At 34.2% G+C, this 16,329-nt stretch overlaps 1 protein-coding gene across 1 annotated transcript; it reads left to right on the forward strand.

Moving 5' to 3' along the window:
- Positions 1–2,241: 2,241 nt before the first annotated feature.
- On the forward strand, positions 2,242–14,467 carry LOC110021466 (transmembrane protein 50 homolog). The gene is made up of 4 exons (XM_020719967.1): positions 2,242–2,452; positions 2,558–2,654; positions 13,549–13,701; positions 14,118–14,467. Exons 1-4 carry the CDS (start codon positions 2,314–2,316, stop codon positions 14,152–14,154), a joined length of 426 nt encoding a protein of 141 aa, XP_020575626.1. The 5' UTR covers positions 2,242–2,313; the 3' UTR covers positions 14,155–14,467.
- The last annotated feature ends 1,862 nt before the right edge of the window (positions 14,468–16,329 follow it).

Genomic DNA, 16,329 nt, shown 5'->3' on the forward strand with positions numbered 1-16,329 from the left:
TCAATTTTGGGTATTTTGGCAAAATTTGGAATTTTTAGCCAAATTTGGGTATCAAGGGCATTTAGGTAATTTGGAGGTGCCTAGGGGCAAAATACCAAGTTAAGCATTTCACATAGAATTGGATAGATATCCATTCTAAATGAACCAGGGATTAATATATTGTGAAGATATGGTGTATCCTAGTTCCAGGGTCGACCCTAAAGCCAAGTAATCCTATAGGGACTCTTCTTGAATTCTCTTATAATGATCTTACCTACTAAATGCTAGAGGTTAAGATCAATATGTGGAATTTCAAGCTGAGTAAAAAGAAGAGTTTTGAATTTCTAATGGTGGGGTACCTCTTCTAATTTTCTAAGACTAGTCAATAGGAAAGTCCTATGGCTAGACCTAGGCTACTAAAGAAGTTTTCTATACCTCAACCAAAAGTGAGGTCAACAGTGGAGATTTGTTATGATATGACTTATACATCATATAGGGACAGACGCTGGAACGAAATGGAGTGGAGCAGAAGAATTTGTCCAAATCGGAAGTTATGTTATGTGGGTTGGGGGTGCGGGGGCAACGCCCCGTGGTACGGTACATGGGTAATATTGTAATTACATGTTGTACTTAGGGTTTACTTCTGAGGTTGTAAATAGACCCGTTTGTAACCCCATGAGGTATCCCTGAATTCTGTAATCCTTTTCTGAATATTGAAAGGAATCACCGCTCTGCTCCTTAGGACGTAGACATCTTTGCCGAACCTTATTAAATCTTTGCGTTCTACTGGATTTCTGTCGATTCCTGTTTTTTCTTCGCCCTAATTTCTCAATACTTTTATTTTCCCGTATTACCAATCTCTCAATACTTTCCTGACAAGCTATGTTGTACACCCATAACTCCTCATCTTTCACAGGCCATTGGCTCAATAATGTCTTACCTATGATTTATCCCTACTAAGCATTAATGATTTTAACTGAAATTAATCAAAGTTCGAATCAAGATTCGAGCCATGTTCATAATATGTTAGAATTCGATAATCTTAGAGCTGGTTTCAAATGACTTTGGACTCCAACAAATATTATATAAGAAGTTGTCATTCATTTGGATTAATTTCACAAGAAAAGGACTTTTAGGCATACATCTTTAAAAAATAAACATCAAAACATTTGACTAATTAAGCGCATAATGAGACATATAAATCAAATTTCTCGTTCATATTGTCAAATTTCTCTCACATTTATGCACACATAAACACATTATGTCCTCATCTGACAACTATAGTATTGCTACTAATTTTTTTTATATTTGATTCATTAAATGAAAATTTAGATGAAAGTATTTGAAAAATGGATATATTTCAAATACGATATAAAGTAAATCTAATATTTAAAATAGCTTATACAATTTAACAATTTATAACAAAAGAGAGTTTTTTTATTTTATTTTTTTTTTCTGCTTGCAAAATAAATATTTTTGTTAGAATGGAAGACATGCGAGCAGTGATGAAAGCTGACGGTCTATATTGATTTGTGATGACATTAATGAATTATATTTTGAATTATATGATTTTGGGACATCAAGAAAGCTTCAACTTACTAAAAAAAAATAACTAAAATTTATTTTCATTTATTCAAATGTTTGTATTATTAAAATATTATATTTAAAAATTTAAATGATTGATGTGTTAAAAATTCTAAAAATTATTACATTTAAAATAAATTTTTACAAAAGCCTCCCGATCAAATTTACCGCAACTCTAAGTATCATTAAGCGTGCGGGTCGATAATAGAATCACATTTTTGAATAAGAAGACAAAACACGTGATACAAACGGTACCACTGTATTTTAGAAAACGCCCGACACTTATAAGCTGCCACAAACGGGGAAAAAGATTGCGTATGTCAATCGTACACAGAGATGTGTACGTAATATGGTACACGGGCGTTATACGAGAGTTACATGGGGGTTACAAGCGTGTTATACCTTCCTTGTAACTTTCGTGTAACTCACCTGTAACTTGCGCTTTTATTTTATCCACTGAGGTTATAAGATTACAGTGGGATTACACGGGAGTTACATAGGAGGTACAACGGGGTTATAACTCCTTGTAATCTCCGTGTAACACTCATATATTCTTTTACGTACGTAATTCCTGCATAAGCTTGACGTACTCAATTTTTTTCCCACTAAGAAACGTTAGTAATTCCCCTAATTTTGGAAGTAGAAATTGATTAATATTTAATAGTATGATATATGCTTTGGAGTCCGGATTCTCGCTTTATGCGCAGCCCTCGCCATCGTCTTCGCGGAGCGAGATAGAGGAGGAAGACAATGGACAATAACTGTTCGATGCTTTGGGAGATCTTCGGCCCCGGCGTCGCCGGAGCAGTGTTCTCCGCCGGCTGGTGGTTCTGGGTCGATGCCGTCGTTTGCAGCGACGTCAAGATCCCCTTCATCCATTATCTCCCCGGTACCCTCTGTCGGATTCACATCTTCCTTTTGGTTTTGCTCTTCAAGTTTTATATAATGGAGATTGTTGTGTTTTGGTTTGCTGCTGATGGGCTCTAGTTTTTAGGGATTTTTGCTTCTCTGGCGGCTCTCATGTTCAACAGCGTGCGGAAAGAGGACATCACATACGATTATTACTCTCCATATGGGGAGTCGGAGTGGAGGTCAGTCCCTTCAGATCTACATCGCTCGGTGCTGCACGGATTTATTTTTGGTTTCGTATTCGGTACCGTTCCTAACATTTTTCGTTGATTGATTGACCTGAACACGGTAATTGGGGTTTCTTTTTTAGAACAGTGGAGACTCCCTACTTATGTTGGTTGCTGTTTTCAAAGATAATGATATAACAAAAAAATATCCAAACTAATGCATTCTGGGGAAGATTAGCAACCTTGAATAAGGTTTTGATTCAAGGTTTTGATATAGACAGATGCAATCTTGCAAAGAATCTTACTGTGGCAGCCATGAGCCACGCTTTTTGTCTTTGGAAAATAATATTGAATCTGTTGCAATGCGAAATCAAAATTGACAATTGTTTTGATTATATTATTTTTTATTTTTATGATAGTGTCATCTCATGTCTTGATTTGAGAAATGTGTTACCCGTGCTGGCATTAATTGAAAACTGCAGTAAGAGTGCTTCTCTGGGAAGATTTGGTTGAAGAGGTGATTATTGTAGAAGTATTTTGGCTTCACCTAATGAATCGATGAATTTTATATTGTTGATTTAATCCTAGGTGAACTAAAAAATAGGTAAACACTAAATCATTTTCGCCTTGCTCTAGGAGCGTTAGAGTTTGCATGGGCTTTTGTTTACCATATTTGTAACCTTTTATAGCAGAAGGTTTACACTTAATTAATTACCATATTTGTAAGTATCTTAAATCTATTATAAAGAAGAATGGGGATAGAGATATGGATATTGCTTCCAAAAATATAGCTTAGGTGGTTAAAATGAAGGATTGCCTTTGGAGTACTATGTGATAAATGGTAAGTGGATATCATGAAACCTTAATGATAAATTTTATATAACTGTAATAAGTCATTGTTGTTACGGCAGTTTGAGTGCTGAGCAATTAAAAAATTGTTAATGATTAAGTTTGTAGTAGCAAAATGATAAGTTTAATATGAATGGATAATGAAATTGAGAAGGATAAACTAAGGGATTATTATATTAGATAAATAATTTGAGAGGCACTATCAAAGACAAGGTATGTAAAAAGACAGATGATTTTGCTATGTACAACGAAAGTAAAAATTTGAATAAAATAACAAACACAACAATTTTGAAAGCTTAGATGATTTCATTATCCAATGTAAGAAACACAACGACTAATGGAATTCGATCTTAATTATTATTTGAAAACAAAGCTTGATTTATCATTAATTGATGTGTTTATTACGTATGTTTTTCACAGTAGAAGAAATAAGAAAAAATCAAAGAAAATCAAGATAGTGTATAGGCATTGTTTAGAGCAGAAAACATGCAATTAAACTGAGAGCACAAGGTCTTCATATTGATTAAACAGTGCTTGAGTGTGGAAAATGGCTCCTACGTTGAACTGTTTTACATGTCACCTTGGCGCAGGTAAACTGACACAACAATGCTAATTTATGGCACTAGAGATATAAATAAAATTGATCAGAAACTCAAGAGCTCAGTAACAACGTTGATTTATGACACTATAATGCCAAAATAAAGAAAGAAAATGGCTTTAATATAGAGAGTTGAGCACCTCAATGCTGCAATTTGGACACCTTGGCCCTATAATAAGTAGTATTCAACCCAAAGGATAGAGAACTTTGCGTCTTGGCTTTGCAACACCAAGTGTAGTGACTGTGCACCACAAGGCACAATGCAGCGGCGTAATGGCTCGACAAAATCAGGTATAAAGCGGTTTTGGAGCTGATTGAGAGTTATTGGAGCAGTTGCAGGAGTTACTTGAAGAGGGCTCGTGTTGACTGTAATAGGGGACAAGAGTGAGTGAGAGAACAGTCTTAGTTCTCGTTCTAGAATGTGTGCAGGAGTGTATTGGGAGAGAAGTGCCTGTTTTCTTGTAAGAGTGTAGGCATGGAGAAGAAGAACATTTGAATGCAGAAGAAGAGATTTTTAGAAGGAGATTTGAGTCAAAAGTTTAGTTTTATCTTTTAAACTCTTGTGATATTAAATATTCAACTTTAATGAATTTTTTTTTTAATTGTGCTTTTCACCAACAACTCATGCATTAAATTCAAATAACTCTGTATTTGTGGTTGCTTGTGCTTTAATTTTGTAATTCCTTGATTTGTTCTGCTAGATGTTTTAAATATTGCTCAAATTACTTCAACTTATTTGAGTTTATTGTAATGATCATAGGTTTATTTTTAAAACTAATTTGATCTATAGATATCAAAAGAATTATAAAGGAACACTTAGTAGCAATTTGATAGATTTTTGGATAAGATAGGAATATTTAAATACTTAGGGATTTGCAATCATAAGAGAACAAACTTTATTACAATTGATCTTCATAAATCATATAGACATAATGGATTAGAAATAATTAATTATGTTTCCTAGTTATTGATGAATATAAGAAAATAAATTAGTTTCTGATTGAGAAATCGCAATAATAATACATAAGTAATTAACAATTCTCGGGTGTATTTTGTAATTTGTCCAACTTCATCTTTAATTTAATTGAATTAATTTTAATTATTCAATTTGATAAGATTGTTGGATAAAAGATACAACAACAACAACAACAACAACAACAACAACAAAGCCTTAATCCCACTACGTGGGGTCGGCTACATGAATCCTTTTTCTCCATTGCGTCCTATTTAGTGTCATATTTTCATTTAGTGCTAATAAATTAAGATCATTTTTATGCAATGAGCCCAAGTCTTCCTATGTCTACTTCTGCCTTTCTTAACATAAGTCGAGCCGCCGGAGAAGCCAAAATTGAGGGCCACCCCCGTTTAAATTCACCCAATTAAAACCTAGAGGCCAGCTCACCCAATTTAAATTTTAGAGCCTCTTCGCCCTCCATCTAAGCATCACATTGCACCCAAACATTGACTCGGGCATCCAGCCTAAACTAATTTTTAAAAAAGCTCCCCTTCATGACCATGGAAGTGTGTTGAAATTTTCTCAGAGAGAGCCCTCCAAATTGCTCATAGAGACTCTTTGAGACCTCCTCAGCTCAAGCCAACCATTTCCCTTACTGATTCCCACTGTGGATGCCCATATTTAAGCTAAATCTTTTGCTAAAAAACATGGCAAAGCTCAATACACCTCCACAGTCCACCAAACTCAAATTAAACTCACCCACACCTTCACCACAGTGGAAGAATAATAAGCTCCATCAAATCCCCCTTCCGTAAGGACCCTAACATAGCTCTAGACCAACACCTGAAATCAAGCTTGATCAAATTCATACCTAGACCTTACACTAGAGCAAGAGGCTCAATCCCTAGCTTCCTTGGACCTCAATGAACATACTAAGCACCTCTGATTGAAGCTTCCCTTCTTAGAGCAAAGGTATTGAACTCCCTCTCTTCCCGAGCTTATTTTGATTCCCCATTTTCTTAGGCTTAATTTCATGGCATCTTAACCATATAGATATGTTCCTCTAGTCTAGAGAAGCATTTAAAAAAAAAATCATTCAATTTGGTTGAGAAATGAGCAAGATATCAAGCCTTGAAGATGGATAGTCCTCAGGCTAAGGCATTGGGGACGATGACGGAGAACCGTCCGATTGCGCGTTCATCTCATCAACTGACGAGATCAAGCCGGACAACTCTCCCTTACATGAACCACTGGCCTAGTCACTGCTGAGGTGGATGGCGGCATCAAATAAGAGTGCGCCATGTAGAGCTTCAGAGCCGTCGCAGGTTGACATGGCACCGCATGTTTAAGAAGATAAATAGGAAATTAAATAAATCGAAAGAAGCTCCCTATCTTCAAAAATCCATATCTTTATGTAGAAAAATCATAAAAATAAAATAAAAATACCCTCTTGCTTAATGAATAGAGGAAAACAATGTGAAACAATTTGAAGTCCATTTGATGTGTATTTCATTTTTAATAAATCAATTAGTGTTAGGAGTCTTTTAACTCTCCATGCATGTAATCATTTCACCATGGCTTGCAATTTTGACATGTGGTAGTCTCTAATAAAGGGAACATTTCTTGATTTTTCTAAAGTTAGGGGAGACCTCTAAATAGAGATCCATATTTTTTAAGCTTATGTCTATTATTTGCATAAATTAATCATAATAATTAGCATGTTACTTAGAAAAATCCAAGAAAATTTTGGTAGGTCTACTATGACTACAGAACTATTTGAAAAATCTTTCATGAGCCAAGTCATTCAAAATGCACATAATCTTCACAAATCCTAAAACACAAAGATATTTAATTTTGGAAAATACAAAAAATAAAATAACTTGATTTTAAATCTCCACTGTTGCTTAAGGCTCAAAGAACTCTCGATAAAAATTTCAAAATATTTTAAACTCATTCGATAACACAAATTAATTTTCAAAGTTAAATGGCATTTTGATACTAAAATGATTTTTAATAATCAAATTATAACTCAAAAAAATTATGAAAACTAGTTTTTGGAGTTCTCTATGATCAAAAGAATTTTATAAAAGTAAAACGGAGTTTAAAATAAAAACTTCTTTTTTAGCCTATTTTTAAATATTTAAAATAATTAAAAAAATGCTAAAAATCACAAATATAATAAAATTTATGAAAATGTTATAAATTGTTTTCTAAACATTTAAGAACAATTAAAATATTTTTCGTGACTTTCTAAATGAAGATATTGAATTTTAAAGCTTAAAATAACTTTTAAGGCTAAAAAATTGATTTTCACCAAAATAATTCCAATAAATCAAAGAAAAATCAGAAAAATTTAAAATTTTCTTCTTTAAGCTCTATGACCTTTCTCATAAGAAAATAATCAATTTGTGTTTTATTAGATCCACTCTTATAAGTAATAAGATGTTCATCCCTTTTCTTGAATAAAGTATTAGTAATAACAAAATCAAACGCTAAAGCAAAATCTAAAATAACTTTACCTTCTTCATTAGTTACTCCAAAACCGTAGCCACCATGAATATTTCTGAAATCTTCTACCACTCTACCGACATGTCCATTTAAATCTCCTCCAATAAAAATTCTTTCTTCAAGAGGTATCATTTGTATTAAGTCTTCTAAGTCATTCCAAAATTTATCTTTAGACTCTAAATCTAAACCTACTTAGGAGCATAAACACTTATAATATTAAAAATCTTAGTATCAATGATAATCTTAAGGGCTATAATTCTATCACCAACTCTATTAATTTTTACAACATTATCTTTCAAACTCTTATCTATAATTACACCTACACCATTTCTAGTGCGACTCTTACCAGAATACCAAAGTTTAAAACCTAAATTATCAATCTCCTTAGCCTTTTCTCCCACCCACTTAGTTTCTTGAATACATAAGATATTAATTTTCCTATGAATCATAATATCAACTAATTCCATTAATTTACCATTGAGAGTGCCTATATTCCAAGATCCTATCCTAATATTAGTTTCATTAGTTTCATGGACTAACTTCTTTACCCGCATTCGCCCGTAATGTGGGAACCCTTGCTTATTTAACACTACACCCGGGCGCCGGTGTAGCGGCCCTTGCACACTTTTCACTGTATTCAGGCTATACAGCGCGTCGCTTCCAGGGGACGCCCTAGCACTTACACAATGATCAAAAGGATTCATGTCATGATTTTTTCGACAAGTTTTACGCTGGCTGTCGACTACCTAACGCAACCCTCCACTTTTCTCATCCGGGCTGTTGGATAAAAGAAAGGATAAGTTAAATTAATAGTTAACTTATTTTAATTTTTCAAATTGATCGTTGTGAGAACGATACTTTATTATCTTCTATATTACTCGTATAGTACGTGTACTTGCATATTTTGTTTTAGCCAATCGGGAACAACATGACTTTCTAGATGAGACAAATCTTTTGATGCTTATTTTACTCAAGGATTGTCTAGCTCATTCGTGATTTATCAGATTTTAGCTAACGGTCACGACAGTTGATTGCAAAAGTCCAACTTTCCTATAGTGGTTGGATTTAACAATTTCTTAGGTTTCAAAATTTGCTGTCTATATAATAAATTCATATTTTATACTGAAATATTTTATGAAAAAGAAGAGAGTAAGAGAAAAAGGGTGAAAGAAATATTACTCGTTGAATCTTTCTCTTCATTATTTGTAATTAATGACATTCTTTTTGAATGATATACTTGTGTTGATAAAAGACTTGACACATTAAAAGAATTCTTGTCCATGAAAGTACACTAGGAACAGTAGAATGTGCAAACGTTTCCCACCACTCCCACTCACCACTTTTGCTCTCTGCTTACAGGAAAAAAACATTGAAAAAATAGAATCAACTTTGCCCCAGGGGACTTTCATTCTATACTTTATCTATGCTTTATGACTTTTTATGTAATGTAAATATTTTGAATGAAAGGTACATGACACTCAATAGGACACAATTGAGAAAAAGAATTCATGTAGCTGATCCCACTTAGTTGTTCCCTGCCACTCCCATCCCCTGCCACTTGTGCTCTCTGCTTACAGAAAAAAAAGTATTGCAAAGATAGAATCAACTTTGTTCCAGGGGACTTCTGTTCTCTACTTATCTATGCTTTATGTCTCTTTATATATGTAAATATTTTGAATGATAGGTTTATGACACTCAATAGGACACAATGGAGAAAGAGGATTCATGTAGCAAACCTCACTTAGTGGGATAAAGGTTGCTGTTGTGCTCTGCCATTTAAAAGTTTTTAGAATCAACATTGTCCTTTTGAATGGTCGTAGATATTAAATTCAAATATTTCTTTCTATATTTTTACCATGATTGGTATGAGCAACGACTTCCATTTTCTTTTGCTTTTCCTGGTAACTATTTCCTTCATCATATCCTGCTAATTGATCCTAAGTTTACTTTGGCCTTTCTGCTATCCTCTTTTCTTCAAGTTTGAAACCCAGTGAAGCCTGAGTTCTCTCTTTGCAAAGAATGGGTCAGGGAGAGCCATCAGATCCTGCTGCCCATTGACCTCCTGTGATGTTAATTGAAAAGCAAACCACTTAATGTTGATTTAAGATCCGTTTCCTTATCACCAAACTATGATTTACTTTGGTTTATTCTGGTAGGCTCTTTTCCATGTTTTTAGTTGATTCATCAATCTCAAAAATAAGATCTATATTCATGCAACATATTTATTTAGGGAATTTTGTTACTAAGAGAACTTGCCAAGAGAGGTTGAGTCAAACATGACATGAGATAAGATGTCTAGTTTGTTTAGTGAATTAATATAGGGCTTTTGAAATGTCTAGGAATAGATTATAAATTGATAATGAGTCTTGGTGATTGAGGGGGGAGGTACAAAAGATTATCAAGGTGAAGAAATGCGTTTTTAAAAGATGATCAAAATGAGTATTAATAATGCTTATAATGATTATTTGAAAGTAAAAAGTTTTACAAAGAGGGTTGAATAACCCAAAAGTTATATATTTTTTATTAATCTATGTGATAGACCTATTGCTAGTAATGAGAAAAGGAGATTTGCAGAGTAGCTGAGGTAAGATATAAGTGATCTAAGAACTTTGATCAAGTTAGATTCATTAAAGTAATTATATTAATATCTTAATTAAAAATGAAGTCATCTAGGAATGATGTAAATATTATATTGAGAAATTATTAAATTGGAGCTTTAAAGAAGAAATTATTTTAGAAGAGCTTAGCATATGATATAGTAAAGCATGGTATCAACTAATTCAAAAAATTGAAGCAGGGTTAGCCTAAAAATATTTAAGATAAAACTTTAGATCCATACGAGATACCGAATGAGTTATATGAGATGTTGTAGTGATTTAATATAAATTTATGGACTATTTGAATGTTAAATGATTGGAGAGGAAGTATCTTCGTATAATATTTAGGAACAAAGACGATCAAGATTCCTCTAATTTCAATTATCATAGGTTTACTTTAAGGAATGTCATTTAGTCAAAAATCTTTTTATATTGATTATTGATATGCTTATAAATGTTATTCAAAGCGGGTGCTTTAGTGTTTGAATTTTGCAAATGATTTAGTTCTAAGTTGTGAAACATTCATTGAAATAACTGAGAATTAGAACAATGAAGGAGAAGTTTAGAAGATTCAATTTTATAGATGTAAGTTTATTCGATCTAGTATATAGAAGAATAGAGATAAAAAAGAGGATATAAATCGTAGTTAAGTATGAATAGTTAAAATTGAGAAGTTTCTTGAGAGATTTGTGTGATAAAAGAATATCATGGAGGTTTTGATATCGAGTTAACCCAAACCTCAATCGAAATGTAAATATTATTACTGAAATTCAATAGGGTTACCTACAATGACTCTTGATAATAGGAAAATAATAACACAAACATAAAAGACACTCTAAGGTGAGGTCGAAAGTGGTGAACACCGCTGGACAGTAGGGAGGTTGTGGCTGCAGCAAGTGGACTGGTGAGGGGCTGCGACAATTGCATGAGGGTTGTGGTGGGATTGCAACAGTAGTCTAGGGTGCTGGAGGGGGTTGCGGTAACACGGTGGAGTGCTGGAGGAGTTTGGCGGCAATAAGCAGGGGACTTGGAGAGATGCGCGACAGCTGGCGGGGTGGTTGGGGTTCTGGGCAGCAAGCAGGGAGAGATAGGGGAAGGGTTGTACGATGCCTGGACAGTAGCAAATGGCTGTTAAAACAATTCCGGTAAAAATGAAACCAAATCCGGTGGTTGGGATGAGGTTGGAGAACCGTAGAAAGGCAGATAAACATCACCTCAGGACGATTTACAACCAGAGCATCTTCTTGCCTTCTAATACATTCTTCAAAGGAAAAAACTTGGAAACCGACGGTTGTCATGACAGAAAACTCAGCAAAAACTAACTCTTGACAAAGCAAATGACATTTATACTAGTAGATATTTAGGAGGATTTGGTTGGCAACCCTAACTCAAATAATTGAGCCGGCCGCACCCCCTTGCCTCTCTCCCTGAGCCAGTCCAGCCTTTTCTGGGCTGGCCCTTGTTCAGCAGCCCTGCGTCATATTTAAAATGCAAAAAATTGAAGCAGGGTTAGCCTAAAAATATTTAAGATAAAACTTTAGATCCATACGAGATACCGAATGAGTTATATGAGATGTTGTAGTGATTTAATATAAATTTATGGACTATTTGAATGTTAAATGATTGGAGAAGAAGTATCTTCGTATAATATTTAGGAACAAAGACGATCAAGATTCCTCTAATTTCAATTATCATAGGTTTACTTTAAGGAATGTCATTTAGTCAAAAATCTTTTTATATTGATTATTGATATGCTTATAAATGTTATTCAAAGCGGGTGCTTTAGTGTTTGAATTTTGCAAATGATTTAGTTCTAAGTTGTGAAACATTCATTGAAATAACTGAGAATTAGAACAATGAAGGAGAAGTTTAGAAGATTCAATTTTATAGATGTAAGTTTATTCGATCTAGTATATAGAAGAATAGAGATAAAAAAGAGGATATAAATCGTAGTTAAGTATGAATAGTTAAAATTGAGAAGTTTCTTGAGAGATTTGTGTGATAAAAGAATATCATGGAGGTTTTGATATCGAGTTAACCCAAACCTCAATCGAAATGTAAATATTATTACTGAAATTCAATAGGGTTACCTACAATGACTCTTGACAATAGGAAAATAATAACACAAACATAAAAGACACTCTAAGGTGAGGTCGAAAGTGGTGAACACCGCTGGACAGTAGGGAGGTTGTGGCTGCAGCAAGTGGACTGGTGAGGGGCTGCGACAATTGCATGAGGGTTGTGGTGGGATTGCAACAGTAGTCTAGGGTGCTGGAGGGGGTTGCGGTAACACGGTGGAGTGCTGGAGGAGTTTGGCGGCAATAAGCAGGGGACTTGGAGAGATGCGCGACAGCTGGCGGGGTGGTTGGGGTTCTGGGCAGCAAGCAGGGAGAGATAGGGGAAGGGTTGTACGATGCCTGGACAGTAGCAAATGGCTGTTAAAACAATTCCGGTAAAAATGAAACCAAATCCGGTGGTTGGGATGAGGTTGGAGAACCGTAGAAAGGCAGATAAACATCACCTCAGGACGATTTACAACCAGAGCATCTTCTTGCCTTCTAATACATTCTTCAAAGGAAAAAACTTGGAAACCGACGGTTGTCATGACAGAAAACTCAGCAAAAACTAACTCTTGACCTTGCCTCTCCCCCGGAGCCAGTCCAGCCTTTTCTGGGCTGGCCCCTGTTCAGCAGCCCTGCGTCTTATTTAAAATGCAAATATATATATATATATATATATATATATATAAAAAAATAACACTATAGTTCCCTAAAGTTGTTATATGGACCTTGATGTTGGGTATTTGCGTTGTAAAAAAGTCATTTATATCTAAGTTCGGTGCGGTAGAAATGAAAAAAACTATGATAGAAGTGGCCAAGTTCGGAAGGATAAATAATAGAATTATTGTATTAAGGAAAAATATTAGAGCAACTTACATTGAAGATATAGTGACTGAAAATAAAGTATGGTGGTTTGAACACGTGCAACGATGGTAAAAGATGCCTACTAGACGAGTTGATAAAATTAGTATTAGAAGCTTCAGAAGAAAAATGCACAGTTCAAAATAATTTGTGCAGAATATGTTTAACATCTAGAACATCACTCAACAGAACTAATGAAAAAAATGAGGATCCATAATGCCAACCCTAATTAGCTGGGAATAAGTTAACGACAATCACTTCAATCTTTAATATTACTGGAGTACTCTATCCTAAATTTATATATTCTTGAAAACATGCCACCTTGTTTAATTTTCGTTAGTTTAAAAATTAAGTTGGTATGGTAGGCATCTTGCCAGGAGGATATCCTTTCTGGAATGTTTTTTTTTTGTCAGCTATTTTAATCGAGCTAGCATCCTTGATTTAAAGACATTTCTGATAAAATTTTCCACTTTTATTGCAGGTTGAAGCTTTGGCTTTTTTTGGCATATGTTATATCCTTCGTTTCTCTTGCAGCAGCTGTGGGTTTGTTGGTGCAAGATGCACTTACTGACAAAGGCCACTCTGTATGGTCCGGCGTTGCTGGTGTCCTACAATGTGTCTTCATATTGATCAGGTATCAAATTTGTATTTTTTGTGCCCAAAATGTTTTTCCCGGAAATTGTCCTTATTAAGACGCAAAAGAAAGGGTGTTCGTTTTGAACATGTTGATTTAATTAATGCGTTTACTGTGCATTTTATATATGAATATTGGAAAATTTGCATACATACCATTCTAATTTCTATGTTTTACATACCTAACACCTAAACTTAAATTTTTACATTTATATTCCACCTTGCTTATGCATGAGAAGGTGTTTTACTCTTTTAGAAGTTAAAAGTGGTATTTTTGATGTGATATGAATGATTTGAGTGGTATAAATGTAAAAAAAATAAAGTTTAGTTATTAGATATGTAAATACATTCCAATTGGGTGGTATGTATGTAAATGCCCCATGAATATTTAGGGCTCAGTTGGTTACATCTTTGCAGTGGGCTGATATATTGGACCTGTCATTCGGATGATTGAACGATGCGTGGAAAGCATGCGGAGTTGCAAATGCCTTTGTATCTTCAATCCTATACGTGTTTTTTAATTTTTGTTGCGTCTTCATAGCTTTGTATTTTTATTGCATGTGTATTTCGAATGCATCTAATGTACTTAGCTGGGATAAAATTATTATGCATTTTCTGTATAGTTACTGTATAAGTGAACAGCTATTGCTATTATGTTTTAAATATGGTTTCTGTATTGTCCGGGAGTTCAATAGGAAAAGTTCTTCAGAACAGATCCTTGCAGAACTACATATAAGAAAGAAATTATCTCCTTTTTTTTATTTTGAGATTTTGTTTTCCTTCTGATATATTTAAGTCAATGAAGAGGAGGATTGTAAGAATTTGTGGGTGTTAGTGTTTCTTTCAGCAAATTTGGAAGGGGAATTCCTAGTTGAATTTCTGCGGGATCTTTTGGTAACTTTGTAAATGAAGGATTGAGAACTGTTCAAGTTTTGTTCTGTATGCTTCAATATGGACCAGAACTTGTGTGATTTTGACATCTCTTTTGTAATGCCTGTGTTATCGGGTAGATCTTTTTTTATTTGAAATTCGGTAATTAGAATTGTTTTTCTTATTATTATGAAATATTTTTTCTTAATTGATAATATTTCCATTATTAACTTCTTTTTTTTTTATCGATTGTATTTACTTATTTATACAATAATTCTATTGAAAAATCAATGAAGTTGTATTCTAAGTTTCTGAGTATGATATCAGAGCTATGAATGAGAATCATCTCAAATCTCACCGCTCTCCCACACTCTGCTTTTACTTTGATACCGTACTTTTTCTCATTGCTCTCATCATATTCCCTGTCTGTGCTTTTAAACTATATTTCGATATTATCATCCTCATGCAACCCTTTCATGATGCCGCTTCCACTTATGAAATATATGTAGCCACCTATTCATGCTGTTATGCACACGCTTCTTTCCTCACCACACAACCACCAAGCCCTATAACTCAACTCGTCACCCCTACGCTCTGGAACCTCCAAAACATTGTTCCACAAACAAGCTTTACTTCTATGCTCAGTTTGTGATGTTGCACCCATCCTCCATAGCTACACTTGATGCTAATTCGCTGAAGCCATTGTTCTCATTTGTGCGCTCCTTGTTTTCACCTTCTATATCTATTGATGTTTCACTCTTTACTGTTGTATAGTCCTCTTAGCATCCTCATGAGTCACCATTTTTGTGGTTTCAAGTTACCTATCTGTTTGTCATTAATGTGATAGCATCTGACTCTAATGATGCCATGAATTTTTTATTCTCTTACTCTCATGATAATTTTGATCGATTCATTCTATAAATTCAACCATTTGTCTCAGCATCTCATGCGGTTTTTCTTTGGGTCTGCTAAAATTGTCATTAATTTTATGCCTTTGGTCTTGGATTTCAATGATTCATCTCATATGACAGGTAACTGAAAAATATTCTTGTCTCCTTTCGCTCTTGCTGTTTGTTGCTGATGATAATGTTTTGGTCTTGAGAATAGGGTTTGCACATCTTTCCTTCTCGCTGTCTATTGATAATAATCTGTCTGTCTATAACCCTAGATCTTGTACTCTTTTTCATGATAATTCTGATAGACTGTTTTGACAAAACCATTTGTTTAAGACCTCATGCTGCCTAAGTTTGTTGCAGTTATCTCTATTGGTCCTAGATTGTGCCTCTTTCTTCTATATGACTGGTAACCAACAATTATTTGTCTTATACATATACTTTTTCATCTCATATAGTTGTCGATGGTTCTCCTTAGCCTCAGCAAAAAGATATATATTCATCTTTCCTCCTTGACCCTATGTAGTATTCTTTTTGTTCTTGAATTTCCTATCAATATTTTATGTATACATTCTCTAGCCATGATGTGGTGTATATAATACACATATACGCATTATTATCAGAGGATTAGATTGTTCGTGTGATATTTATTGAGTAATAATATCCTGTTTCAGAGTCATTTTGCTTCTTTGGCGTGTTCATTAGATAAATTCTTTGTCACCATAGAGAGCTCTTTATCTTGTAGGGATAGACATTTTGACTCACCAACCAGAATGGACTTTCACACTACTAACTGATGATTTTATCGTAAAAAGGGGGAGTAAGTTTCCAGAATACTTACATAAAAGAAACCCTTGAGAATGATT

This window comes from Phalaenopsis equestris, unplaced genomic scaffold (genome assembly GCF_001263595.1).
Source record: "Phalaenopsis equestris unplaced genomic scaffold, ASM126359v1 Scaffold000134, whole genome shotgun sequence".
Classification (NCBI taxonomy): domain Eukaryota; kingdom Viridiplantae; phylum Streptophyta; class Magnoliopsida; order Asparagales; family Orchidaceae; genus Phalaenopsis; species Phalaenopsis equestris.